The 26022-nt window shown below is 37.9% G+C and overlaps 2 protein-coding genes across 2 annotated transcripts; both read right to left on the bottom strand.

Annotated features, from left to right (window-relative positions):
* Window positions 1-134: 134 nt before the first annotated feature.
* spsb3a (splA/ryanodine receptor domain and SOCS box containing 3a) lies at window positions 135-13177 on the bottom strand. Its single transcript, XM_053515191.1, has 7 exons — window positions 13038-13177; window positions 9097-9229; window positions 8629-8806; window positions 8315-8502; window positions 7220-7322; window positions 6052-6177; window positions 135-4357 (listed from the first exon to the last, which is right to left on the bottom strand). Exons 2-7 carry the CDS (start codon window positions 9220-9222, stop codon window positions 3996-3998), a joined length of 1083 nt encoding a protein of 360 aa, XP_053371166.1. The 5' UTR covers window positions 9223-9229; window positions 13038-13177; the 3' UTR covers window positions 135-3995.
* A 7533-nt stretch (window positions 13178-20710) lies between these two features.
* Window positions 20711-24013, bottom strand: atp6v0ca (ATPase H+ transporting V0 subunit ca). The gene is made up of 3 exons (XM_053515348.1): window positions 23754-24013; window positions 22517-22700; window positions 20711-21823 (listed from the first exon to the last, which is right to left on the bottom strand). The coding sequence occupies exons 1-3, from the start codon at window positions 23824-23826 to the stop codon at window positions 21619-21621; spliced, it is 462 nt and encodes a 153-aa protein (XP_053371323.1). The 5' UTR covers window positions 23827-24013; the 3' UTR covers window positions 20711-21618.
* Window positions 24014-26022: the final 2009 nt, after the last annotated feature.

Genomic DNA, 26022 nt, shown 5'->3' with positions numbered 1-26022 from the left:
AAAAAACCTTGCTTAACAGGGAGACCATCCTCATTTAGGTGATGGATAGCATGGATTGATCTGCAGTCATACTGTATATTAGACTGTGTGCAAATATAAGCTTGATGTACCAAATGAAGGAGGACACATTCAACTAGTTCTTAAACCTTTATTATGCTTAAAAATGACCTACATATCCAGCCGTTTCCCCCCGTGTACATGATTTTTATCAAACCCCTTCGATCAGTTAAAGCCCATGCTTGACATACAGTAAAGGGAGACAGAGGAAAGAGAATAAGCCAATACATACAATATGTACATTACAGAGCATAAAGGACCTGTATGCACTTATACATGCATACAAAGGTGGAAAAGTGCTTTAATGCATAAATTTTTTTTTTTTCTTTTTTACAGTGAATTACAAAACCTATACACACTAAAGCTACTATCAATTCAACCCTCACAAAGAGATGAAAAAAAAAAAAAGTATGGTTGTAAGAACAAAGGCAGGTACTCTGCTCAGAAAGCATATGAACTGAGAACATCGTTGTGTTAATTGAGCTAAAAAAAGATCCAAGATCTTGTTGTAAAACAAGCATTAACTTCACATTTGTTGGTTTACATTGCAGGTGTATTCTCTTTCTTTGCAAGTCTGGCGTTAAGTGCTTTTCCTTTGCATTAGGGTAGAAGTGGGCCTAGTGAGAGCCGCAAGTGATGTAAAGAAGACAAAACAGACCTCCACAAAAGCTGAGTTAAGACCAAAGTGAGCTCAGATCACAGGTTCATGCAGGTGTTTGATGACAACATTTTTACACAATTCACAGGCATTCACTCTTGCACAACAGTACAGTACTACGCCAGTGACAAATACTCAGCCAGGATTTTGTTAAATTGGACAGGTATAAATAGAATTGTCAGCAAAAGACTACAGTGATGAGTTGTTAATACACCAGTCAATTGACTTGGCAAGGTACATAAAAGTAAAATGATTTCAAGCAGGAATGAAGCTCATGTTAAATGTGGAATGAAACAAAAACATTTGAAAGGACAGCACAAAAGTTAACAGAAGGACCATAATTAAGTTGAAATCTAGTTTGTCAGGTTCCTTGCTGTAGTACTAGGAACATGTCTTTGACAAAGTTATCAACATTGCTGAGAAAAAGACCCAAGCAGGCAGAGATAAAGACAATCTGACTAGAAGAATCCTAGTGTATGGTGGTGACTAAGACGCCTCTATGCTAAAAGGAAAAATAGGACATAATACCCTGAATTTTACCAACAGTTCTCTGTATTATCTTCTATTATCTCAGTAACCCAGAGGAAAAGGTTTGCAAATTCACAGGGGTGGACTTCAACCTGATAAATTTAATACAACATTATCAGCAGCAACTTTACAGTTCACATGTCCTTCTGTGGCTTTTTTTTAAGGTTTATTTGTGTTTGGTCTAAATGTTGCTTTATCTGAGAAGCCAGAAAGCATAATTTCTAAAGTGTCTCATAAATAACTGTAGCAAGCAGACTAAAATTGCCCTTTGTGTATCATCCATTCAATTCATACCTGTTTCTAAAGTTTAATTCAGTAAAACAAACCTTAATGCAAACAGACCCTTTATCTTCCTCATTTTCCATTTTTAACAGTACCAATAAAAGATAGAAATTAAAAACTGGCAAGAATTTAAACGTGTAAGATGCAGTGTAAGCAGACTTCAGAAAGCTGCCATCACTACAGCTATATATCAATGTTGTAGTTAAAATGTTAATACAGAGGTTCCCCCCCTAAAAAGCATGCAGACCTTAACATGAAAATTATATGCCTCCCTTATAACGGTCAGAAGGCGTGATAGCATCAACGATGGTGTGACTACTGACATCTTCAGAGGAAACATAATATTACACATTGCTGTCATAATCCAATTAAAGTTTAAAAAAGAGCATATATAACAACTGATGAAGTGTGTATAGATTTTTTGGCCCCTCTTTATATCATAAATAGTTAAGGCAATTGCATGCACTGATACGTCTGCAAATCTGGTTCACATGGTTCACATAGTTTAAATCAATGTAGGGTAATGTCCACCCACGAACGTCTCCCAAGTTTTGTCAAAAATACAACCTGGAAAAGGAAAGCCCAAGGAGATGACAATCTTCCAAAAATGGCAGTCACCATGTCTATATTGTTGGCACAACAGGTTTACCATATGTATTGACCTGCTTAGTATAATCTCTAAAAGATTGTCATCTTGTCCTTTCTTTTGGGGAAAAAACAAATTAACTTTTAAAATATACATAGTATATAGGCTAAAAGTAGTATGTATTCATTACTTATCAAAAGTACTGAGCCGCTCATTTCTTTATCGCCTATCCCAGGAGACTTTGACGAGACAGGGTGACAATTCATCGCAGAGCACACGCATAGGCATTCATCCTCATACAACAGGAAATATAGTAACCTAATCTGCATGTCTTTGGGAGGTGGACGGTAACTGGATTACCCGGAGGAAACCCACCAAGCACGGAAAGAACATGCAAACTCTGTGGCCACGGACCCGACACAGAAATAAAACCCTTGACCCTGGAGGTGCAACGCAAAAGCAGTAACCACTAAGTCACTGTGCCACACTCATTTCTTCATATTTAGGTAAACTAATTTACTTAAATTAACTTAAAGAAATGGGAACAAATAATCCACTGTGACGGGCTGCAAAGTGCCTAAAGATACAATTAAAAAATTGGTTACATTTTTTTAATTATGTAACAACCTAAGCGGCAACCTTATTTTTCTCTCATCTGTTCAAACCAGCATTCAGCATCAGTAGTATACCAATCATCTGCCAACTCGCTCTCAAGTTAAATTTTTATGCTTGAGTGTGGCTTAACAAACAAAGAACATTCCACTAAAACTACTTAAGTACATTAACTTGCTTGAAAATGAGAGCCAAAACTATTCCTCAAGATGACATAAAAAATACAAGAAAGTCTGGATCACTGAAAGCAAAATATGAAGAGATGAGGGGTGGCTCAAGAATTTTGCACAGTACTGTACTGTAGGCCTGACAAATCATCTTTAGATTCTACATTGTCTGGTTTAAGACAAACAAAAAGAGCTGCTTTTTTTTTAACCAACATAAAACAAAGCCAAGTCGGTTTCTTGTTATAAAAACAGGTGTGAATTGAACAGAGAACGCACTGATTAATTGCAAAAATACTAAAGCCAAACTGCAGATGTTGGCACTTCAGCTTTAATGATAGCCCTGTATGTCTGGTGGCATGGCAGCATAAAATACATTATTATGATCTCTTTCAGACTTCTCAAATGTAGCAAGTTCCAAAAAGTAGTTAAAGGTAGCATACAGAGTCAGATTTATCACATCAATGGTATACTGATGAGATCTGCATCCAGGCTAGTCGCCTGGTCTGCAGGCCTGAATGGTGAATTACATCTTATATGGTACGTCAAATAGTAACTGAAAACTAAACCAAACTATTCATCCGAGTGTCCATTGTACTCACTCCACTTGTCTGGATATAAGCTATGCTGAAGTACAGGTAGACAAGGGCACAGTGCTGAAGGTTATAGGTAAAGATAATACTGAGAATCTATATAACATTGAAACGTGTGGCAAATGAAGTTCCGAAACCCTGAAAGAGACAGCAGGGACAGAAGAGAAAGTGACAATCAGCACTATGCAATGAAGTATAAAAACAGTTCACGGTTTAGACGTGATGCATCAGACTGCATGTGCCTGTCTTTTACATGATCTGTACATACAGAAAAGTATTGAATTTAACATATTTTTTTTACTATGATCCGCACAGTAAAATGCAATTTTAACAGTCCCACAGAAATTAAAATCAAATATAACCTTAATGTGGAGCGACTTCTTGTTAAGTCAGATACGTTAACATCTTAATAATGTTATTTTTTCTCCCAGTCCACTGTAAGTAGATCTGAAACTGAAAAGACTTGACAATGTTTTAAACGTAAGCGTGTGTATGTAGGTACGTGTGTGTTCGCCTCAGGTCCAGCGGCAGCGTTTCCTCTGGCAGGCCTCAGGGTCTGAAGCGCAGCCGTCCGATTCGCTGCCTGAAGAGGGCCCGGCTAATGTGTGCGTGTTCGAGTTTGTATGCGTATGCGAGTGGTCCAAGCTTAGCACCCAGCCAAGTTTGGAATGTAAGAGATGCCTGAGTCCTGGTGGGAGGGGCAGCACTCTGAGGGCGTCGGCTCCTGAAGGGAGGAGCTTCCGCAGACGAAAGCAGCAGAGGTACTGGAGTGAGGTGGGGGCGGAGACTGAGCGGATCACCTTCATGCTGCTTTTGGCTGCTGTGGAACATGCCATGGGGTACACATGTTTGTTCTGCAGCTCTGTAGCAGCTACACCTACACACATATAAACAGACAGAAAATGTCACGGGAAATAGAGATTATACACATATAAGGATAACAACTGAACTAATCCTTAACCAGTCTATGTTTTTAGCTTTCTATGCAATTTCTTTTAAAGTCTGTGTCCTTAAAACTGTGTAATGTAAAGTAATTACACTTGAAGGACCGGGAAACAGTCCTCTGCTTTCTGTAAAGTAAATTGCACCTAAAATAAAAATTCACACCCTTTCTCTTCTCCTTAATTGACACCAGCTTCATTGTTTAAAGGAAGTTAAATTAAGGGCCATAAAAGGCTTAAGCCTTAGATGGCTTGTTTTTAAAAAAATCTAATAAATATTAAAATATAAAGCATGCTTAAAATGAATAAACATGGTGCACTGCTTGGTAACATCACAAATCCCAGATCGTTTTTACAGTATATGGTTATACAGGTGTAAGGGTTACTGTACATAGTGTTATTTCGTCAACAGAAATAATGCTGAAAAATATTGGTTGACTTCTTGTGACTAGGATGAGACGATGTCAAAATAAAATGAATATCAATGAACACTGACTAAATCAGCATGCAATATTGCTGACAAAAAAAAAAAGTGGTTTAAAAAAATAAAAACTAATAAAACATCTGTCAGATAATATCGGAGCGGAAACAGTGTGGGCACACAAACCTGAAGAGACGCATCAAAGCATCTCAAGGCAGCTTTACTGCCTATTTGTGGTAATTATGTTTTGTTACATGCAATGTAATGTATTTTATAGCTAAAACGTTGCCAAACCCATTAAGCTAATAGGCGATCAGATCATTAAATGATTGTGTCCCATAGGTGAAATTAAAAAAAGAAGAAAAAAAGTTTTCAAAAACACTGCATTGTCCACACTGCTCCTATTGTTTTAAAGTTTAAAAAGAAAAAAGAAAAAAGTACTGGACATGCAGCAGTTTTTGTAATGTTTAAAAATAAATATCATTGACTAAAAACATCAGACGAAAATTTTTTTTTTTAAATGTTGCGATAATTATTTAATAAAAAACAAACAAAAAAAATAATAATTTTAAAGGGTTTTGCCTAAATTAGATTGACTGAAGAGGTTAATTAATAATAATAATCTTAATCTAATAATCTGCTAAAATGTTACATTTTCATTTACTAAAACTAAACTAAAATACTTAAAAAGGTTTCTTTGACTAAAATTAGACTAAAATCCCCAGACCTTTAGTTGACTAAAACTTGACTAAACAAAAGGACAAGATTGACTAAATAAGATAAGAATTAACAGGAACATTGATCCCGGGACTAACACTAAAATTGAAAATAGCTGATAAAATTATAACACTACTTGTACATGTTATAAACTGCACGTTTATGCAGTTCATAACATGTACATGTAGGGCCAGGGGTAGCTCAGTGGTTAAGGCATTGGACTACGGTTCGGAAGACGGTTCGGAAGATCCCAGGTTCAAACCCCACAACCACCAGGTTTCCACTGTTGGGCCCTTGAGCAAGGCCCTTAACCCTCAATTGCTTAGATGTGTAATGAGATAAAAATGTAAGTCGCTCTGGATAAGAGCGTCTGCCAAATGCCCAAATGTAAATGTAAATGTTTATGCTAATCAATGTATTGAAACGGTCCAGTGATGGCCCTGATAACACAAGCCCCTGAATGACAGCTCATACTTTCATTATGCCTCTTACCGATGCATTTGCGATTTTTAAAGAAGGTGAGAGTTCCGTGCCAGGTGTCCAAGTGAACCCCGATGATGGAACCTTGACCAAATCGTGATGAGAAACTTACTTTGTCACCGTTATGATGCAACAACCCTAGAAACGAACAACAATAAAAAGTTATACACAATTCTAAACATAATAAAGGACTCAGGCTGCTGTATATGGTATTGTGGATGCATTTTTTTAAATGCAGGGGTTCAAAATACAAGCTAGAAATTTGAAAGCAGTAATAATTTTGTAAAACAAACAAGTTTAAACGAGAACAAACAAGGCTTTTTTCATAGTATACACTAAGAGTACACTTAATATGTTTGATGATTGCATGTTGAATATCAAGATTCCACAAAGACAATCTACTAAAAACTGCAGTAACTGCACTAAGCGGGATGTTCTCACACACAAATTCTTAGGACTTGCACACAGATTATGCCCAAGTCTACTTCACTATGCCATACTTTACTGTCAATACCGTAGATCTACTGTACACCCAAGAGTCCTGTAGCCATAAACAGTATTCCGTGGACTAGATTACAACCTACTCATACTGAACATCACTTTGAAATCTATATCTAGATTTCTGTCAAGCTGCTTCAGGACAGTGTTTACTTTCAAAACATATAAAATTAAACATCTGCATTAAAAATTATAAGCATCAAACATGACACCAGCTCAAGACAAGTATGTTAATACAAACAGCAAAAACTAGGTACAGTATACAGTATGAACTAATTGTGCTTTCAAAAACAGTACAAAAGCTAAAAACCTACCTTACCAGTGGAGAAGAATCCAATTTAGAAAACTAAAGCACACTAAAGTTTGAGCTAGATCCACCTTTAATATATGTAGCTAAGCCCTGCCCACAATTCACACCTTAAGGAAGCCTGAAACTACTCTTGATTAATTACCTGAGAACCAATTGCTTTAGACCTACTTCAATCACACTGCAATCAACACTACCAAACAGCAAAAACTAGGTACAGTATACAGTATGAACTAATTGTGTTTTCAAAAACAGTACAAAAGTTAAAAACCTACCTTACCAGTGGAGAAGAATCCAATTTAGAAAACTAAAGCACACTTTACTTGTAAAGTTACACAAAAAAAAAAAGTCACTGTTTGGTTGAAGTGTACTTGCCTGTATATGACAAGCCCCAGCTGTCTTCATCTTTTCCCAGTAAACTGCAGAACTTATGTCGGTATTTGTCCAGATTGACATCTGATGTGCCAATTCCTACCATCTGGAAAATATACACAAAAAGTTCATTATCATTACATAAGCAATTTGCAAAATTTTTGGCTTAACTAGATAAAACGTGTAAACATTACATGTATCTATGTAAAGCGAAGGTGCCAACTTTCTTGACCAGATCACTTAGTAGGCAGAGAGGAGAAAACAGAATTTTACAACCAAAACTTGTGTGCATGACATTCAGGTCAAACTGGGAATGGTGATGAAATTACCGTGAATGAAGCTGTAAAACTGATTGACATTTACAGAAGACTTTAAGCAGAGTACAGTGATGAGACACTTAGCTGCAGTAAAGCATTTTAATGGTGCAAATGTTTTAATAAAGGCAGCTCAGAGCCAACTGCAGTTATTCTTGTGAACATTCGATGAGTTGAATGTCTGATCCTTGAAAATTGATAAATAACTTGTTCCCTACTTGTGAAATAAACTAATTTGTCTGTGAGAACTGTACACAGAATCATTCTAATACACCACTTGCACATTATTGCCACATCCCCCATATAGTGTAAATGGTCATGGTCCAGGCATCATGAGACAATTTGAGGATATCCAAGCGCAACTATAGGATAAGTGCATTAGCGTAGCAGGAGATTATATAGAGAAATAAAAGTAAACGGTGTTCTGTTATTCTGTGCAATCAAGCACCAGTTGAAAAAAGACAAGGCAAATGCCTCGTTTTATTTTGACTTTATTTAAATTTTATTGTTTGATTAGAACCTGATGACAGCAATGTCCTGCCGATTTCCATTTCCTTCACAAGACCAAAACTCATGAATTCATTGGTCAAAATTTCCCATGGATACTCTTTCAGATCCTGTGTCCTTGGCTCTTCTTGCCAGACGATTTTACTATGCTAACTCAGACTTATGCTTTAGCTAAAAGATTTCTCCCATAATGCTTTTATACGGGGTCAAAACCATAATTCATATTTATGCACACAACTCTAGACTCAAAACTAGCGAGCACTTTCTCGAGCCTCACCATGTCTGTCCCGTAGACCGGCGAGGTCATTTTAATCTCCCAGAAGTGCTGTCCGTCTGAGAGCTCCTTGGAGCCGCGGATGGCCGCCGTGCCGCAGCTGTACTCTGAGTGGAAGCTCACCTTCCTGTTCTCACAGCTCAGCAGCGTGGCTGCCGACCGACTTCCCTCGTCCCACACCCAGTCAAATTCTGAAACGCAAACATATACACACATAGCATGTATATCCAATCAGACGATACATCAATACATCATTTATTACAGAAGAAAAGGAAAAATAGAGATTGTCAAATTAAAATAAATCTGTGCACATGTACCTTGGTCATCTTCACCACAGTGGCAGTCTCGCAGCCGCGCGTAACTGCGTAGACGTGGGTCATAACTCGATTCCATCTCCAAATCACATCCACAGTACGACTCTCCGGTTACTGGAACCGCACTTGGCACTGAAGGTACTATCCCTGGATACTCTGCCTCTGAATCTGAGTCACTGTACTAAACAACATCAAAACAGTAAATCATTTGTGTGACACATTTTTTTTTTTTTTTTTTAACAAGACAAAATGCAAATGATGATACACATCTTTCAGCATAACATTGAAGCCAGTATGGAATTCTCATTATAAAAAAACTAAACTAAAAAATTTATTTTAGTTTTTTTTAAAAAAAAAAAAACCACTGCAATTCTATTCCTCTGTTCATTCTTTGTTGGTTTGATAAACATCGCATCACAAGCCTTCGGCTAGCTTTTGCTAATCCTGACTGGCTTGAACACATACACTGACCTGTAGGCGGTCACAACCCCATTCATCGTTCTCCGAGGGCAGCACCAGTGTCTTTGCATCAGCATCCCGCCGAATCCCGCTCCACACGCTGCGCCACGCTCGACTGTTCCGGCTGCGCCTGGACATGCCACACCTGTAACCGATTCAAACGGAGGTCAATAATAATCAGCCGAAATCATCCTAACTGTCTATCTTTCTGCTTATGTGATCAAATCCACTGTGCTCAGGAGCAGGGAAAAAATTTAATCAGCCCTCTGACTTTTTGTGTATAATTACAAAAACAGCTGTGAATTATAGGTTGATCTGACCGATTTGTCTCAAGAAGTTATATTTCTTAAAGGTTTTAAAATATCACAAACCAAGCCCTTTTAAAGTACTGTAAAATCTTGGATTGTGGGCATAATTCATTCCAGTAGCATGTTTGTATATGAAAGCATAACCATGTATATCAATATGCATTGCTCTATAAGAAATAATGAAATCTAAGATGATTCATTCCACAACCTAAAAATATTCATATAGACATAATTGATACAAAATTAACCTACATTTTACCTTTTAAAAAAAAATCATGGCTGGAGTAAGACGAGAGAAAAACGAGGAGGGGGGGGGGGCTACTGTTTAGGATGACTTTTCACACAACTTTCAAGTACTTTTGCCTTGAAAATTCTGCACTGCTACAGCCTTTTTAACCTTATTTTTCGTGGAGGCAGTACAGTTACTAAGAACAATCACCACACTTAAAAACTGCGTTATGTGCACACACGCAATGTTACAGTAAGCAGTACACACGGCAACAATTTATAATTTTTTATTACTTTAAAAATTCACACAAAATAATCATGATACATAACTGAAGGTATTTTCCCCATCCCGATGTTGATTGTTTAGACGTCAAGTGATAATCTTATATTTAAGGAATTTGTACTTAATAGACCCAAGTTTACCTAAATAATTTTTGAAGTATGAATCAATTCTAAATTAAAAAAAAGAAGAAAAAAAAACAATTAAATTTAATTAAACAAACCTAGCAATACAAGACCAATTAAAACATATAAATCACACAGCTTTTAACTGCACAGCTTTAATAAATACAGTAAAATAAAACAGCTATTCTAGTAAAGAATTACAAGGACATTAAATTGCAGTATTAGTCCAACCAAATGTTTTGTACTGTTCTTTCAGTAACTGAGGCCCTTTGAAGACCTCGAGTGATACGACTCTGATCAGACGAACCATGATGAGCTTTAAAATCCTGATGCTTATATACATTTTATTACCGCACCTAACACACCACATTTTTCCAGTATTGTGATAACCAAGTCATGTTTACTACTCAAAAAGCATGGTGGCCACAAGAACACGTGATACACTCAAATACCACAAGCTCACTCTGCAGTTTAGTGTGTACAATATAGGATCCCTCCCACGTGCCAGAATAAATATTTTTTATTTACCACGCCCAACAGAACATAACGCTGCTATGTAATGAATAAAACAAAGTTTAAATCTCTGTATATAAAAAAAGAAAGTTTTTGACCTGTTATGCAAAAATTATGCAAATATTAACATTTATAGTGAAGTGTAACGTTTAGCTCAGCAGCAACCCTGATACATAGAAGCTTTTAATAAATAAATAAATAAATAAATAAATAAATAATGTGTCAGCAGCTGACCGGTGTAGCTGCTAAACAAGAAGACACTGTGGATTATTTAAGCACAAAATGTGTACGACCGTAAAAGCAGGTCTGCAAAGTCAGGGTTGCCAACTTTGTCATGAGGTTTAGTGATTTTAGTTTTAAATAAATAAATAAAAAATTCAATTGCCTTTTGGAGCTAATGTCCGTGACTGTCCTTTACTCAATAAGACTTTCCAGCTCACATCACACCAGTTGAGTATGGAATTGAATGGACAGATACACCCGACTCAACAACAGTCTGTAAAGCCTAAGAGAGCTTGAACAAGCTGATGTTCCCAACAACCAATCACTCATCACCAATATTCCCAAAAAACAACCACTCATTTACAGAATTGGAGCTCAGATGCTCTAATCCAAAGCAACATTTTTATCTCATTTTACATCGGACTAATTGAGGTTTAAGCAAGGGCCCAATTTTTGGTGTTGAGCTTTGAACATGGGACCTTCAGTACTAATCACTGAGCAATTTGTTGTACATATTAAACTCTCTTCTGGGTTATATTTACATTAATAAAAGCGAGTTATTCTTCTTCTATCGATGTGGATTTGTGCCTGCATTCTTTATAGAAGGAATAGGATTTTGTAAATACACACAAGTGTTGTGGCATGATCAAAAACAACTTTTTTCTATAAAAAAAAAGAAAAAAAGTGCCAGTCAAAAGTTCGCACACACTCCGGACAGAGTGACTGTTCTATACGGACAGCTTTTCTGATAATTGAGGAAAATTTATGTACCAGTAATCTAGTGCTTTTTCCCCTCAAGGTTGGCACGGATATACGAGTCATTTAACAGTGCCAATCAAAGCGATGGTTCACTGTGTATGGACAGTGTGTGCAGAAGAAACAGAAATTAAGGCGCAAAAGAGTATGGCTTACTCCAAAAGAAGGAAACTAGACTATAAAAACTGAACCTTTATAGATGAATGGCCAGATTAATATATGTTTATTATTCCGGCAAATATCAGAAAATATACAAGGTTATCAAAGATCAAACTGTCCAGATGTTAAATGTAGCTACTGAAAACTGGAAGTAAATATTATTGAAATACTACGGAAATTTTTAATTGCTTTTTTATACACTTACAATGAGGACATGGATAGAGATTTGATTCCTAACACCAACATGAAATTCAAACCTCAACTCATTTTAATTCCATGCCCCAGATTTAGAGACACCAGCCTCCAAAATTACCAGTTAACAGGAGCTTATTATGACCCCCTGCCTAATATTGAATAGGTCCCATTTTTTTCTGGCACAGCAACAGTAATGGCCTGTGTGTTGACACCTTTCTCTTGGAACCAGAATGAAATTTTTCAGTTATTTGATTCACCAGTTTTCGCTTCTTTTGACCACCTTTGGCATGTTCTGACCACTGCAGACCAGGAACATTCTACATGAACATACCAAAAGTGATCCAATGAGGGAAAACTGGTTCACTAGTGACAGGGCACCATGGACGGCCAAGGCTCACTGATGCACATGGGGAGAGGAGGCTGGCCCGTGTAGTCCGATCCAGTAGACGCGCTAGTGTGGATCAAATTGCTGAAAAGCTTAATTCTGGTTCTGATAGTAAGGTGTCAGAATAGTTTTTTTTCCCAGAAGGGGAGACCTTTTCAAAATATAAGGGAAATCTTCAGTAAATCTTTCTTCTTGCACCGCAGTTTGTAATTTGATATGCAAGTAATTATGTGCGGACGCGTTCATGACGTCATCTTTATTCTTCTAGCGACTTTTTGAACACGACTTATCCTCGTAAAACAGTTGGCAGCCCTGTGTGTTCAGCGCTGCCATGCAAGCAAGCAAGCCATGTTAATAATACAGCGACCTGAAAAAGCGGGCATTAAAAAAACGTGTCATGTGAAGTCACTGGTCAGAATCAATAGTCCATATAAAATGATTCATAAATCCAGCTAAATCATTACTCGGTCATAAAACTTAAAAGGTTTAAAACGGAAAAATTAGCATTAGCGCTCTGCTTGTTCGGCCTAATCCAAGTCAATTCAGCTAGCGAACTAGCTCAGCTAAGACTCCTTTTTTGTTTATCGGTTTATTCATTACTATTTTCTAGCGTTAAAGGCAAAAACACTTTAAATACATTTAAACAACAATACGTCTATGACTGTATATCATACTAATGTAGGGGACAAAAGTCCTATTCAGGCTGCTTAAGTTAGCAAATGTTAGCACCAGCTAGCAGTCTGCGGTCTCTGTAGCAACACAGCACGAGCAAGCTCATTTACCTGCTTTGCAGATATCACCGGACAACCCGCGGGAATGCTGTTTATCCGCTATACGTTATCGTTGTAACTCAATATTAATTAAAAAAATAATGAATTTTTCAAAGAAACATATTACTAACTGCTTCGCTCTTATGACCTACTTTTAGCACACAGACGTAAACAATACAGAGCCGAGTTCCGCCCATTTTCCGCCAATGACTGGCATCCAATCAGGTGGGAGAGGCGGGGTTTCCTCTCATGCCTTTTCTCTTATTGGCTACGTATTAGTCATTTAAATGACCCAATAACTTGTAACTCTCACTCACTCACCGTCTACACAGCTTTATACTGTATTCCTGTCAGGGTGGGCCTGGAGCCTATCCCAGGGGACTTTACATTACACCCTGGACGGGTGCCAATCCATCGCAGGGTGAATACACACACATAGGCACACTTATTTAGGCAATTTAGGAACATCAATCAGTCTAATCTGCATGTCTTTGGACTGTGGGTGGAAACCAGAGTACCCGGAGGAAACCCACCAAGCACGGAGAGAACAAGCCAATTACATGCACACGGACCCCGAGTTGGAAACCGAACCCAGAACCTGGAGGTGCAAGGCGACAGTGCTAATCACTGAGCAACCGTGCCACCTATCTGTTGCTACTACTGAACCTAATAATAATATACATGTCAGCTCATTAGTTCGAAAAATATATGCAAATCACTGATTTAAAAACACTTTGATAATACAGATGGTTTATGAATCCTTAATTCTGTGACTAGTCGGGCTGTTTCATTTGTATCTGTATTTCAATATTAAATCATTGTTTCATAGATTACTCACTCAGTCATTATCTATATGTTGCTTTGTTTTGTATACAGGGTCAAGGGGGCCTGGAACCTATTCCAGAAGTCTTAAGGCACAAGGGTACACACCAATCACAGGGCACACACATATACACGCTCGTCCAATGTCACAGTAGGCTGCATCCTCTCTGATTTTAACAGTAGGCAGTGTTGTGTACAGCAAAAATACATCAGGTTCGAGTTTAGGGTTACTGAAACCCAGCATTAGACTGTAGAGTGTCTATAGTGACAGTGCATACAACAAATGTTTTTAAAAATTCCATAGCTTTTAAAAAAAAGCAATTATTTACAGAGAGAAAAACACTAATGTAATTTTTACCTTCTGCAGGGTGATCAGAGAGAATCAGAAGAGGAAGAGGCTTCCTGTCACCGTACAGGATAAGCAGTATGGAAAAAAAATAAATGAATGAAGTCATCATAGAAAAGTGGAAATTATTGGTATGGCAAAGGAGGATAAATCTTTAATCAGATTTTCAACAAGCAGCCATGAGGTCTATGATTAGGTGTCCATAAACATTTGATCACAGTGGGTATCTGATTTAGAGTTTGATCTGTGTCCTTATAAGACTTACAAACAAGGACATCATGAAAATATATAAGAATTTTGCCTCCTTAGAAACTGGAACGCAAATGTAAAGAGATCTGCCACACCCTGTAAGAGGAGTGTGATGCCTGATACATGATCTTGGATGCCTGGTTGAGCACTTACATTGGGCTCTAGGCAGCACCAGGGAAACGTTTTGGTTCACCTATACATATGACTTTAACTTCATGATGATTTGCAGATGTCTTCGCAAATTCAGATCAGTTGTTTAATAAGTATAGATGTACCATACAATATTGTATTTGTACCTACTGTAGTTCTTGATATTTTATCAATTTTAAGCTAAAATAAAAAAATTAAATAGTCTCCTAATATTAAACTTTTTTTAAAGAAAAATAAAATTGAATAGAGAAGCATCAAAAATTATTATAATTATTATTGATAATAATAATAATAATAATAATAATAATAATAAGGCAAGGCAAGGCAAGGCAAGTTTATTTGTATAGCACATTTCATACACAATGGTAATTCAAAGTGCTTTACATAGAAGAAGAAAATAAACATGAAATGAAATAAAAGATAATAGCAATAAGACATTTTAACAAAAACTTTTAAATTTCATTTAAAATACAAATAAATGCAGTTTGCAACTAATTAAAATTTAATTAAAATAAAAATAAAAGACTAAGTAAAACTAATAAAAACATAATTGCAAATAAAAATAAAACAGTTTAAGAAATTAGATAAACATAAGATAGTACAGTCAGTTCGGACGTAGCACAGTGCTCATTTAATAAATGCACAGCTGAACAGATGAGTTTTGAGTCTAGATTTAAATGTGACTAATGTTTTAGCACATCTGATCTCTTCTGGAAGCTGGTTCCAACTGCGGGCAGCATAATGGCTAAAGGCGGATTCCCCTTGTTTTGTGTGAACCCTTGGTATTTTTAACTGACTCGAACCTAACGATCTGAGTGGTCTGTTAGGGTTATATTCAGTGAGCATATCTGTAATGTATTTAGGTCCTAGGCCATTAAGTGATTTATAAACAAGTAAAAGTACTTTAAAATCTATCCTAAATGTTACAGGAAGCCAGTGTAAGGACCTGAGGACTGGTGTGATGTGATCAGATTTTCTGGTTCTAGTCAGAATCCTGGCAGCAGCATTCTGGATGAGCTGCAGCTGTCTAATGGTCTTCTTGGGAAGGCCGGTGAGGAGACCATTACAATAATCCACCCTGCTGGTGATAAAGGCATGGACTAGTTTCTCCAAGTCTTGATTTGAGACAAAACATCTAATTCTTGCAATGTTTTTGAGATGATAGTATGCTGATTTAGTTACTGCTTTGACATGACTACTGAAACTAAGGTCTGTCTCCAGAATCACCCCAAGATTCTTGACTTGATTTTTAGTTATCTGACCCCTAGAGTGAAGGTATGCATTCACCTTCAGAGCTTCATCTTTGTTTCCAAATGCAATGACTTCAGTTTTCTCCTTGTTTAATTGAAGGAAATTCTGGCACATCCAACTGTTAATTTCATCAATGCATTTGCAGAGGGAGTCTATGGGGCTAAAATCATTTGGAGATAAGGCTAGGTAAAGCTGGGTATCATCAGCATAGCTGTGATAGGCAATTTGGTTCTTTCTCATTATCTGACTTAGAGGGAGCATATACAGGCTAAACAGGAGCGGTGCAAGAATTGAGCCTTGTGGGACTCCGCATGTCATGGACATCCACTTGGACTTGTGCTCTCCTATACTCACATAATAACCTCTCCCTTCTAAGTATGACCTGAACCATTTGAGTACCATGCCAGAAAGCCCGACCCAGTTTTCCAGTCTTTCTATTAGTATGTTATGATCAACAGTGTCAAATGCAGCGCTAAGATCTAGCAGTACCAACACTGATATTTTGCCGGAGTCAGAATTTAAACGAATATCATTTATTATCTTTAGGAGCGCTGTCTCTGTACTGTGATGCGCTCGGAAACCAGATTGAAAACTGTCTAGGTATTCATTTGAGTTTAAATGGTTGTTCACCTGATGAAAGACAACCTTTTCAATAATCTTCCCTATAAAAGGAAGATTTGATATTGGTCTGTAGTTATTTAATACGGAGTTATCAAGATTATTCTTTTTTAAAAGTGGCTTAACAACTGCGGTTTTCAGAGAGTTTGGAAAAGTCCCAGAGAGAAGTGAAGTGTTCACCACTTCTAATAAATCTGTTTCCAAACAGTTTAACACACTTTTGAGAAAAGATGTAGGAAGTGTGTCAAGGTCGCAGGTTGACGATTTGAGGTGCTGCACTGTTTCTTTCAAGATTTTGCTATCAATTGCTTGAAAGACAGACATAGTAACTGTTTTGTGAGGTTGTGTTTGAGTAACAATAATAATAATAATTAAATCCCCCAGGAGGAGTATATCAAAATCCATCAGGTGTGTTTTTGTCTTTGTGATCTCAAGACATCTAGGATGCAAAATTCTAGAGGGATTTTTGTTATCTCAAATGGGTCAGCCGGGATAACGTCTTACACTTGTGCTGGAAAAGGGTTAATAACTGTGTGGCATTATATTGGGTGACATCATGTGATGCATTTTGGAGGTCTTAACATAAAATTCCCCCTATTCTACACACTCACACATCACAACTCTTAAGACTCACACACTCTCCCTCTCACACACACAGACGAACACACACATCACAAATGTTAATTCAGAGACTCACCCACCACACATACAACAAAGAAGCACAAACACATTCACTTGTCACGCACAGATGGACACACCCACACGTCTCACACACACACACCAGCTTTTTGAAGGTCTTAACATAAAATAGCATTCACACACTCACATCTCTCTCTCTCTCACACGCGCTCACACACATGCACTGTACATCACACATACTAACACACACATCACAAATGTTAACACACAGACACTCACACACAACACACATAAACACGCACAACACTGTCACTCGTCATACACAGACTGACACACACACACACACGGTTAAAAGGTTTAAATGATGCTTTATTGACATGACAAATATTTAGGGCACAAATATTTACGGCTGACATCAGCCGTATTACGTCATAGTGTGTGAAGTTTGCCAGTTGTGCGGTGCACCCGGGCATCAATGGCTTTTTGGAGGTCTTAACATGCTTTAAAAAAAACACAGTTAATGCAGTGCACCTGGGTGGTGATGGCGCAAGGTGCTTGGGCCCACTCATCGTTGTATATTTATTATGATTCTTATTCTATTATTATTATCACCAGATCTCAACCCAGATCAGGACCTTTAACAATTTTTGAAATTATGTATTGGCTGGAGATCTGCACCACCGTCAAAGAACTAACTGAAGGAATATATATTGTAAAATGTGTTTTTTATTATTCTAGTACAGTGTCCAGGAGTTCACGCCATATAGTCAAAAGCTTACCCTTGGCAAACCATGTCTTCTTCTTAGGGCTCATTGAGCATTGTCAGGCTAGAAGAGATTTAGGCCCCTTAGTTCCAGGAAAAGAAAATCGCAACTGTTCAGCATAAAGATAAATTTTATACAATGTCGTATCAAAAAGTGTCGAAACTAGTTTTGTAACACGACAACAGATGGCGGCACAAGGCTGCATGCACAGTCACGGGAAGCACCGACCTTCATAAGTCAGTGTGCCAAAAGACATTGTCCTGTGTACATCAGGAGCATTGCAACTGGTGCTATTCTGATCATGTGTGTTACCACGTGGATGCTGCACGATGACAGTGCATCCTCTCAACGAGCTCTCCTCACAAGTTTCTCACCGGAAACAACATGATCTCACTTCTGCACCCACCCTACTCACCAGATTTGGCTTCTGTGGACTTCACCCTCTTGCCGAAGATGAAGCTCAAGCTCAAAGGTTGCCATTTTTGACACTTAAAGGTTACTGTTTTGACACGAGTCGCAGAAGCTGCTTGACATGTTTTGAAAAGAAAACTTGCAGGATATATTCCAAAAGTGGCAGGAATCCTGGAAGCACTGTATTGTTGTGCAAGGGCACTATTTTGAAGGTGACAGTGTGTAATCATAGATAAACTAAGTACTTTTTTGTTCCTAATCTCAAAACCTTTTGCTACCACCATGTACAATTCCGTGATTCCAATACATATGGGTGTGATGGTCATGTGTCCACAAGCTATTGGTCATACAATTTATATCAAGATATATCAAAGCTGTTCTGGCGCTTCAGTTGCCCAAAACCTAAACCTACAGTAACCAACAGTGTGTTGCTTTTCTTTTGTTTCCTCTTTTACCTGCGTAATTATAGAAAGAGTGATTGTGGAAGTATTAAAAAGGTGAACTTTGAGTACAATGGAGTTTTAAATGACTTTCGCTTTACACTTAACAGCCATTAAAGATACTGTGTAGGAGGTGCTAAATAACAGGCATAGATGTGGAGTTGGTGTGTGCAAAAACCCTGTCAATCGTAGGAAAGATGGGAATAAAACAAGAAGTTTACAAGGAATAATTTTGAAAACCACAAAGATTAGTTAAGTCTTTATTTGTCACATATACATTACTGCACTGTGACATACTGTACCTTCCTTCACATATTCCAGGTTAGGGGGCCGGGATTATAACACAGGGTCAACCGTGATACAGAATGTGAAGGCCCCACAGCAGCAACATGGTAGAACTGGGACTTCTGGAACCACTGAGCTTCTGACCAGTAACCCACTAAGCTACTACAGATGACCATAGTGTTCTTCTCCGCTGAATTAGTCACTAAGTCGCTAAGCCAGGACCAAAGCTTATAAAACAAGGTAATACTTCAGTAGAGAACCATGGAAACTGTGCCAGATGGTAACCTACTGTATGTACTAATCTCACACCCAGCGCATTTGGCACAGTATCAACCCTTGTTTGTCTAAAAAAGACCTGATGATGCACAAGTAACAAGTTTTCTAACATTAATATCTTTTAATGTTGACAATCTCGGCAAAACTGTTAAAAGTCAAATCTAAATCGTAGTGTGGTAGATTCAGCAGTATTAATGATAAGCTTGGTGAACAGCCATAAAACACATCATTGCATTCCATTGCACAAATTCATGTGCACATATGCACTGCCTGGCCAAATTTCAGAGGGGGGGGCGCGGAGGATTTCAATCCTTAATCTTTTATTATTTGACCCTTCAGAATGACCAGAACTTGCTGGTGTGTTTTGGATCATTGGCCTGCTGCATATTCCATGTACGTTTTAGGTTGAAATCACAGACTGGTGGCTGGAAACTCCTAGTTAGGATTTCCTGGTAGAGTACAGAGTTCATGGTTCCATCAATTATATCAAGTCGCCCGGGTCCTGAAGCTGCAAAGCAGCCGTAAAACCATCACATTACCACCACGTTTGACTGTTGGTATGATGTTTTTTTTTTATGAAATACTGGGTGTAACGGGATGCACACCTTCCAAAGAGTTCTAAATTTTTAACTCCTTTGTCCACAGAATATTTGTCCAAAATGTCTTCCGGATAATCAAGATATTTTTGGTAAATGTGAGCCTGTGTGTTCTTACTGGCCAGCAGTGGTTTTCATCTCTGAACTCTTTCATGGATGCCGTTGTTGCCTCTTATTGTTGAATCATGAACACTGACCTTCACTGAAGCAGGGGAGGGATGCACCTCATTAGATGATCTAGGTTCTTTTATGATCTCCTAGACGAGTCTTCATTGTGCTCTTCAAGTAATTTTGGTAGGCCGGCCACTCCTGGTAAGGTTCACCACCATTTTACGTTTTCTCCATTTGTGGATATTGGCTGCCACTTGAGTCCCAGGCTTGGTAACTTCTGTTCTTGAATTTCTTTAAATGGTATTGCTTTTGAGATCTTTTAGCATGCTTCACTTTGTCTTTTAGCATGCTTAGTTGTCAGACAAGTACTAGTTAGGTGACTTCTGGATTCAACAGGAATCAAGAAGAAAGTAATCAGTCATGTGTGTGGCAAATTAAATGTAACTCAAATTTTTAAAAATCCAGTATATTTATGATTTAACAAAGGAGGCATTTACTTTTTCACATCAAGCCAGGTAGGTTTGGACAGCTTTTTCCAATAACAAGTAAAATCAACATGTACAAACTGCATTTTGTATTTACTCTGGTTATCCTTGTATAATATTAACATTTGTTTGATGCTCTGATTTATTTAAGTGTGAAATAAGGCAAAAAAAAAAAAAAAAATCTGGATACAAATACTTAAGAATACTTTAGTTATCAAAGCAAACCAAAACCCAGACAAAAGGAAGTTGAGGAAGTTTTATTTGGAAACAGGACAGGCCAGGCTGGTGTATGCCCATCAATGCAACCATAAACAGTAGTAGCTACAGGTATAACGCTACGCGTCGTTCAAAGAATGTCACCTTAGAATTAAAACATACACATTCACACAAACATATGCGTGCATACACTCACAGGCGGCACGCTCTGTAAACTTCCACACCAATAACTTTGATACAGACAACAAAATTCGTATGGTAACTGATGATTACATCCAGAGAACTCCAAGCACAATTTACCCACAGTGCAATTCACCTACCTATACAGATATATACTTCTGTTACATGTCTTTATATATATATATATATAGAGAGAGAGATCACTGGGATTTCAATAAACTCTCAATTAAACAATTTCATGAACATTTCAAAATCTTCATAAATAATCTGTGAAAATGCATTTTTTTTTTTTTTTTTACAGGTAAGTCCTCAACATCAGCATTAAATCAGCAGATGGTCCCAAAATAGGGGTGGAAACTGAATTTGTTCTTGAAACAAGAAAGGAAAATGGATGAAATTAAAACACAAAGAGTGGCAAAAAGGGAAGGGGCAGCTATCTAAACACCAGCAAGACAAAAATCACAAGCTACACAGCGCATTTACAAGGAGACGCACGTCAAGCTACTATAATACACACAGAGAGGAGAGCTCTCTCTCGTACATTTAATTGCCCACCAAGTACAAACACGCACGCACACACACATTCATACTTACATACACACAAACATACTCCCCTCTCTTCTGTTCATGTGGTGTAGTTACTCAATGTGTTTCATTAAGTGTATGTTAGAGGTTGAATTTGTGTGTGTTTGTAGTGGGTGGGTGTTTTTATCAGTATAATTTGAATTATTTTTGTTATGATTATTAATGCTGTTTACTTGGTGGAGAGGATAAGGGCAACAATAAGCCCATAGAGCCCCAGCACCTCAGCAAAGATCAGGATAAGGATCATGCCAACAAAAAGGCGGGGCTGCTGGGCCGTGCCCCGAACTCCTGCATCTCCTACGATCCCGATGGCAAATCCAGCAGCAAGGCCACTCAGTCCCACACTCAGCCCAGCCCCCAGGTGAAGAAAACTCCTGCAAATGGAGACAAAGAGGTCCAATGGTCAACTTCCCCAGTCAGATATACAACCACGATGTACAATATTCCCAGCAGGACCCACCAACATCAGGATAAAAAGCAGGAGACATCACATTATAACATGTTAAATGCTCTTCTCAACATGGAAAAATGCTGCATCAGTGTTCAGGAACCTAAAGATATTTACATTTATTAACTAAAACATTTGTGTAATATCTGAAAATAAATGAGATTCCAGCCAATTAATCCTAACTGAACATTGACAGATGAAAGACAGATGTGAACTATCCCAGTGCTGTCAAACCATCAGTGATCGGCTTGATGAAATACCCAAAAACCTACTAAATCCGTGAATTAATTTGTGCCTTTGAGCTCGACATGCATGCACTTGAGCTGGACACTAGCTCTCCATGACTGTACAGGTCGAAGCCAAAAGAAGACATAGACTTTTAGTCATGGTCCTCATCTTGTCCTAGGAGTACTAATTAAGATGGCAATCCTTTAGGTTTTTGAATGTGAAATATTTTTTTTATAATAATAAAATTAATTTAAATAATAATAATAAAAATCATCAAAACACCACCACCAATTCCAAATATACTCTGCTCAAGACCGTGGTGGCAATTATTTCCATAAAAGCATAAAGTTCTGTATTTTATAAAGCGCATGCAAACGTTTGTATGACTTACTTGTAGAGAGGGACAGACGCTGAAATATTGTTGGCAATGAGTACGGCCACCACCAAACCGTAGATGGCGATGATACCCGCCATGACCACAGGGATGATGGACTTCATGATAAGCTCCGGCCTCATCACAGACATGGCAGCGATGCCTGTGCCGCTCTTGGCTGTGCCATAAGCAGCGCCAAGGGCTGCAGACAGAGAATGCACAAAACATAAGTGAAGCAAGCAGACGATAAAATGGGAACATACATACAATATCGAGGTCACGCCAGCAAATTTAAAAGTTGCTCACGAGCCTGCTTTCTTGCTGAATCAGAGCTCAAACCAGACCAACGAACATCATTCCAACGCCTAGTTGTAAAACGCCCATCTACTTTTTTTTTTTTTTTTTAAACACACACAGACACAAAGGCACACCCACAGACACTAATCCATAGAGCTGCAGTTAAGGTGTAAGAACCCAAGGTCAGGAGGAAGTAGGAGGCAGTGAGAATTTTTTTGCAACAGTAGTCACGTGCCGAAAAAAACAGGGCACTTCCTCGCGTTAAATTAATCATTGCAACAAAGACAAGATAGATTGTAATGATCACGCCGTGTCTGGGAAAACAAAACGGTGAACACCCACAGGATATTCGTGTACGAGTAGGACTGTGGATTATGCTTAAAAAAAAAAAAAAAAAAAAAAAAAAAGGTGCCATAAAAAAAGATAGCTAAATAAAATGTCGCATTGGGCAATTGATGCACGTGCTTGGGTTAATCTGGTTGACTGCCCTTTAAAAAAAAGAACAAAGTGTTTATTATAAAATGAGATCATTGCCATAAATTAAATGTCCTTGTTGAAAACGCAACTAGAAGGGAGCTAATGCCAAAGAAGACTGCCAGCTGGTTAGGCAACATATGTACATACTCGAAAATAAATAATAGTATACAGTCGCTTTACGTAAAGATAGACACGCTTGTTTTTGCGATTAGTATTTTAACTAAGACAGCCAACCCCAAATAAATAATTTAAACGCATCTACGTCAAGCAAGACGTCATGTGCCGTGATGGAAACCTTCTCTTTTGCTTCCCTTCCCCCTCACATACACACCGAGCCGCATCAGCGCTCCCGAAACATTCACTTCACCTAAATACTTAAATCTACCAAAGGAAAAACAAACAAACGTCCATATCGACAAAAAAAAAAAAAACAAGTACATCAGTGAAATCGTGTGCGAAGGTAAACCGCAGTGTCTCTTACCGCTGAAGACCATCGCTGCCGAGGCGCCCATCACCGCGAAGAACGGGGAATACTCTGGATTCTCAGCGGACATCGTTTACGACACAAACAAACTCGCGAGAGAGAAAAGGAACTTAAACGTTTTAAATATGATAATATGAGCGTTATATTCAGCTCTTTGTCAGATGTCAAAGGCTTGAAAGACGCAGAGAGACCAGGAGCGAAGTCACGAATCCCAGAGAAGAGCTGATCACCGGCGGAGAGGAAGAAAATGGCGACCCAGAGGCGGTCACATGACCGACCATAAGCGCACGAACCATTTCCGCTTTTTTAGGGGACGTCCAATAAACGCGCGCCGTGTTTTCCAAGGTTTTGCAGTGATTCATGTGTAATATGTGGTGAAAAAAATTTAGTCATACAATCTATAATAAGAAATTTAACGTTTTAAAGTGTAACATTGAACATTATATTCACCGTTTTGGATCATTTCACCTGCACCCCTTTTCACCCCCCCAGATATTTTAGTTTGACCCATTGCAGACTCCGATGTGTGAACAGAGGAGAGTGAAAAACGCTGCATTTTGTTTTTCTTAATGCCAGAATATTTAGGCCTAAATACTTGTTCCAGGTCTGCATAAAGCACACACTTTTTGTAATTTTATAATTGATAATATTACATAAGAAGAAAAAATATATATACATCATATTTCAATTATGTTCACAATACTTATCCTGTCAATCTTACAACCTGAGAGGTGTGATTTTATTTATTTATTTATTTATTTATAGTTTCCCCCTCCAGATCTCAATGTGGGCAATGCTATATTTTACTCACTCACTCATTGTCTATACCACTTTATTCTTTATATAGGATTCTGGGGCCTGCAGCCTATCCCGGGAGTCTTAGGGCATGAGGCAGGGTACACCCTGGATGGGGTGCCAATCTGGGCACATACACACTTATACACTCATTCACACACTATATGCAATTTGTGGTGCCAGTTAGCTTAATCTATATGCATTTGGACTGTGGGTGTGTCGAAAACTGGAGTACCCGGAGGAAATCCACCAAGCACCGTATCAAACAAATACTTTCAATACTTAGTCTGTCCATCTTAAAATCTGACTTCAGGTGACTTCAATATTTACCACTAAGCATTGCTATATTTTATAACGGTCTTATTTTAGAATATAATATATAGAAAAGAGAATTTTACAAATGTAACAAAGATAAATGTTAGAATATTAAAATTCCATGATTTCATGTCATATTGCCAGTCATATAGGAAGTAAGCAGTGAGCACTGGTCATGTGCTCAGTCTCATGATTTCACATGGAACTTCAGACTTCAGAAAGGGGGAAGTAAACTCCTGCCCCCTTCTCAAACACACACACACACACACACAAGTTTTCAAACCCTTCAGTGTTAAAATGTTAAAGGTATTTTCATACTTGAATGTAGAAATGTCACTCTAGTGTAAACCAAAAGCGTATGTGGGATACGATTTTTTTTTACTGGAATGCATTAAATCTGTAATACAATGAAAGATGCAATTTATTGTCAGGCAGTCAGTGTTTTTTTCATATGACCCCCAAGGCTATAATTATTTTCTCAGTAAGTGTAACACACACAATATTCAGTTGTGATCTTGGACTGTAGGTCTCTAAGAATATTCCTTATTTGATATAACCCAAATCTCACTAGCCAAAACCGGGGCACAGTTCAGAAGTGTCAAATGATTAGGAGATTGTATAAATTATTTAAATTGTATTAAAAAAAAAAATTCAACACACTATTAACACTGTCAACTCTGTGGAAGAAATGTGGTCAGAAAACAATTATGAATGATTACTTAAACACTTGGTAAAGTTGCACCATAGGTATCAAAATCAGAGCTATGTTTAATTGTGAAGGTAAAATAGTTTAAACTCTTATAGTGTAAGAAAACTTGCAGGATTGGGACTAAACACCTGTTTGGCCATAAGAAAACCATGTGTCAGTGAAGCTAATTATAAATGGCTTTATTCTGCTTGGGTGCAAAAGACTAGACTTTGGAACAATGGAAAATTAATGTAGTCTGATGATTCAAGATTTACCCTATTAGTGTATCATGGGAAGAAAAGACAGGCATGGAGTGGCGTACCCATCTTGCATAGTAAAACAAATTATTAGAGTGTGTGACTTTTTTGGCCAGGGACTATATACTATGATCAGACTGCTTACTCCATGTCATTGTCCGCTGCCGAAAGGTTGTCCTCCCAGGAACTTCTTTAATATCTGAGTTTCTCT

This window comes from Clarias gariepinus, chromosome 16, assembly GCF_024256425.1.
Source record: "Clarias gariepinus isolate MV-2021 ecotype Netherlands chromosome 16, CGAR_prim_01v2, whole genome shotgun sequence".
In the NCBI taxonomy this organism is placed as follows: domain Eukaryota; kingdom Metazoa; phylum Chordata; class Actinopteri; order Siluriformes; family Clariidae; genus Clarias; species Clarias gariepinus.
This window is presented reverse-complemented; position numbering and strand designations above follow the sequence as displayed.